This window comes from Bremia lactucae, linkage group LG9 (genome assembly GCF_004359215.1).
Source record: "Bremia lactucae strain SF5 linkage group LG9, whole genome shotgun sequence".
NCBI classification, from domain to species: domain Eukaryota; phylum Oomycota; class Peronosporomycetes; order Peronosporales; family Peronosporaceae; genus Bremia; species Bremia lactucae.
Genome location: NC_090618.1, coordinates 978,942 through 981,893, shown reverse-complemented (window position 1 = coordinate 981,893; position 2,952 = coordinate 978,942). Strand labels below are relative to the sequence as shown.

At 45.2% G+C, this 2,952-nt stretch overlaps 1 protein-coding gene across 1 annotated transcript; it reads right to left on the bottom strand.

Moving 5' to 3' along the window:
- Nucleotides 1-1,579: 1,579 nt before the first annotated feature.
- On the bottom strand, nt 1,580-2,683 carry CCR75_008777 (uncharacterized protein; the record flags this gene model as incomplete). The annotated part of the gene is made up of 1 exon (XM_067966826.1): nt 1,580-2,683. The coding sequence occupies one exon, from the start codon at nt 2,681-2,683 to the stop codon at nt 1,580-1,582; it is 1,104 nt and encodes a 367-aa protein (XP_067814243.1).
- Nucleotides 2,684-2,952: the final 269 nt, after the last annotated feature.

Genomic DNA, 2,952 nt, shown 5'->3' with positions numbered 1-2,952 from the left:
TTGCATCCGTTAAGAACATGTAACGTACGCTGGAAACGTCGTGGGCGTAAAAGTGCATGACCATGTCAATAATAGCGACAGCACTGGCTCGAATTAAGACGTTAATTCCTGGAGCGTCTAGTTCTGCCCATAGCCACAAGATTCATGAAAGTACTTGGGATGCTTTGACTTGGTTAGTTCCACTTGAACCGACGTAGAACGGACCGTCGATGGACTTGTTCTAGCCAACTGTTCTGTTGCGAGATGACGAACTTGAGTGAGAATACCGTGGACAGTGGTGTGGGATATCGCGACGAAGTCTTTAATTCGACGGATACCGCAAGGAAGCTTAGCACAGAACAACAATAGCACGGACGCAGCGTCCGTGTCTTTTACAATCGACACAAAGGCTTTGGAATCCATAAATTGTTTAGCCATTGTTGGCTGTGATGAGTATTATAGCACAAGTGGAAGCAAAGAGCATCATTGGCGAGTTGCAAAAAGCCCAGGGCCCACACCCAAATCCTTGGACGGCGAGTTATACATGGCGACAACATACTGCGCCACGTCGTTACTTACAACGCCATCTTGACAAATCTGCTTGAGAATGTTTAAACGTGCACTCGAGCACGCCGCAAGGAATGGTGCTCGTGTAAAGAGTCCTCCTATGCAGTGTCCGTGTCGTCACCTGCAAGCCGCAGCAAAAAAAAAGTCGCCATGACTTTTGGGAGAATTTACGGCAGCAGCATTGCGTGGCTCTGCTCGAAGAACCGCCATAAAGCTGAACGCATAGCCAGAGCTTCGACGCAAAATGGAATGCTGTTCGGAACGGCGTTCAGCCCGGTACGAAGGCAAGTCATTGAGCACTGAGTGGTGTTCACTATAAGCGAGGAAAACAGCACAACCCTCTCGAATGCCTGATACGCCATGACCACAGCTCCCCTTGTGCTTTAATTCAAAAAGCGTGTCTAGCAAAGTCTCGCCACCACGTTAAGCCATCTCGACGGTAAAGTACGAGACATGGTCTGAAAGGGTGGGCAATGATACGCGGTTCATTAGCAGCTTAAGAATCGCACCTCCTTGACGGGCGGCGAGCCAACTGCTAACAACAGCACATGATCGTCTTTGCTCGCACCATTCGGTAAGGGAAACCCTTGTAAACACGACAAAAACCAAAATAATTTTCTGAGGCATTATATTTTTCAACAAGAACTATGAATAACCTTCTTTGTTTTGACGTCTGAGTCGACAAGGGCAAATGCGGTTCTAGTATTTGTGATGTAGGTCTCCTCGTTTTTTTGTTATTTTGTTCGCCTTTAAACGACGGCACTTTGCCTATTTGAAGGCCCAACAGCATCGTCAGCCATATGACGATTAAAGGTGAACGTAACCGCAGTTATGTCGCAACTTCAGCTCAGCGTGGAAAATAGAAAATGTGGTAAATAAGCTGGAAAGTTGTATTTTCAAGGAAAGAAGTGTTATTCTGAAGGCCAAGAAGTCGCAATCTACTACATTTAGAGTCCAACAACAGCCGTTCCTGTTGCAGGTCCGCGCTTTATTTTAAATAATAACAAGTGCCAATGAAGTGGCTTAACTAACCTCACCCTTCCAGAAGACTGCGATGAAAAAAATCCATTTTATCGTTCAGGTCAACATCGGACCAAAAGTCTGGGAAATCATACGATTCTTCGATCCAACCATTTTTCAATGCCAAGACGCGTGCCACTCTTGCCTGAAGGTTCAAACATCGATTAAATGGTCGCTCGGGGCCAATAAATGCCAAAGCGGTGCCATCCACGTCACCAAATGTTGTGTTTAGATTAAATTCGCATGATCCTTGCGTCAGCGATATGGTTTCAAGAAGCTCTGTAATCTGTGCCTCATGAAGCACCTTTTTGTCTTCACATTTGTCGGTAACCATATCAATGAGACGCGTGTTCCGGATATTTGGGTCAAAAAGCTTCAAACGAAAGGCGCCAGTATTATCACGAACAAAGCTGATATGAAAATGGTCGTACGCGTACTTTAACGGCTTGAACAGCAACATACCATTCTTCACGTCGTCAATATCCGATATCTTCACAAACTTATCCGCCACATATTCGTTGCTGCGCCGAAACAAATGTGACGCAGTCACGAGGGAGTTTGGAAAAGCGACATTGAGAAGCATACATCGTACCCAGGTTGTCTCCCGCTGATAGCAATTATAATACTGGCACAGGTTTCGCTTGAAGTATATATTTCTAGTTGTCTTCGTCGTTGGCGCCGCCGTAAGCATATGTGACACCAATATTTGAAAAATTTCCATCATTGATGAAAATGAATTCAATGGATCGTTTTCTTGCTCCGGATCGATGACTAGCACATGGATTTGGCGAGCTGAGGGACGTTCCATTCCGATCAGCACGTCCTCCAGCGGATGTTCTCCCTGTAGCTTTTTGTCTTGACTCGTGAGCGCTTCGACAAGAGCAGTCGTCTCGCCCTCCTTCAGCTTCTTCACGTCTTCTGAGAAAGAAGAAAACCACTTGTTGTCCGCTGTCTTCGCCAAAAAAAGCTGCAGCTTCTTGGCGTCAAACTTATCCAGCTCGTTTTTGTTCTTCTCCTTAATCTTGTCCTTTAAGTGGCCAACAAATTTACTGTCATCAATGTCGACAGAGAACGCTTTTCCGGCAACACCAACGATGACACACAGAAGAGTTACCATCTCTCCTTTTCGCGGCAGATTCTGGAATGAGGGATATTGGAAAGAGCTGAAGAGGTACGGATAGATTCTGACCAACGATATGATGGCTAGTAATCTACAAAATGATTGGCTTAATTTATGCAAGGTATAAGTCACAAGTTTTGACAGATGACCAAGATCTTATATTGATATTAATAATAGTCCAATCATAACGAAGTCAGCGTCACCAACATACTGGTCGAGGCAGCCCAATCCGGGGTCAAACACAGCAAGTCTCTATAGTTTCATAT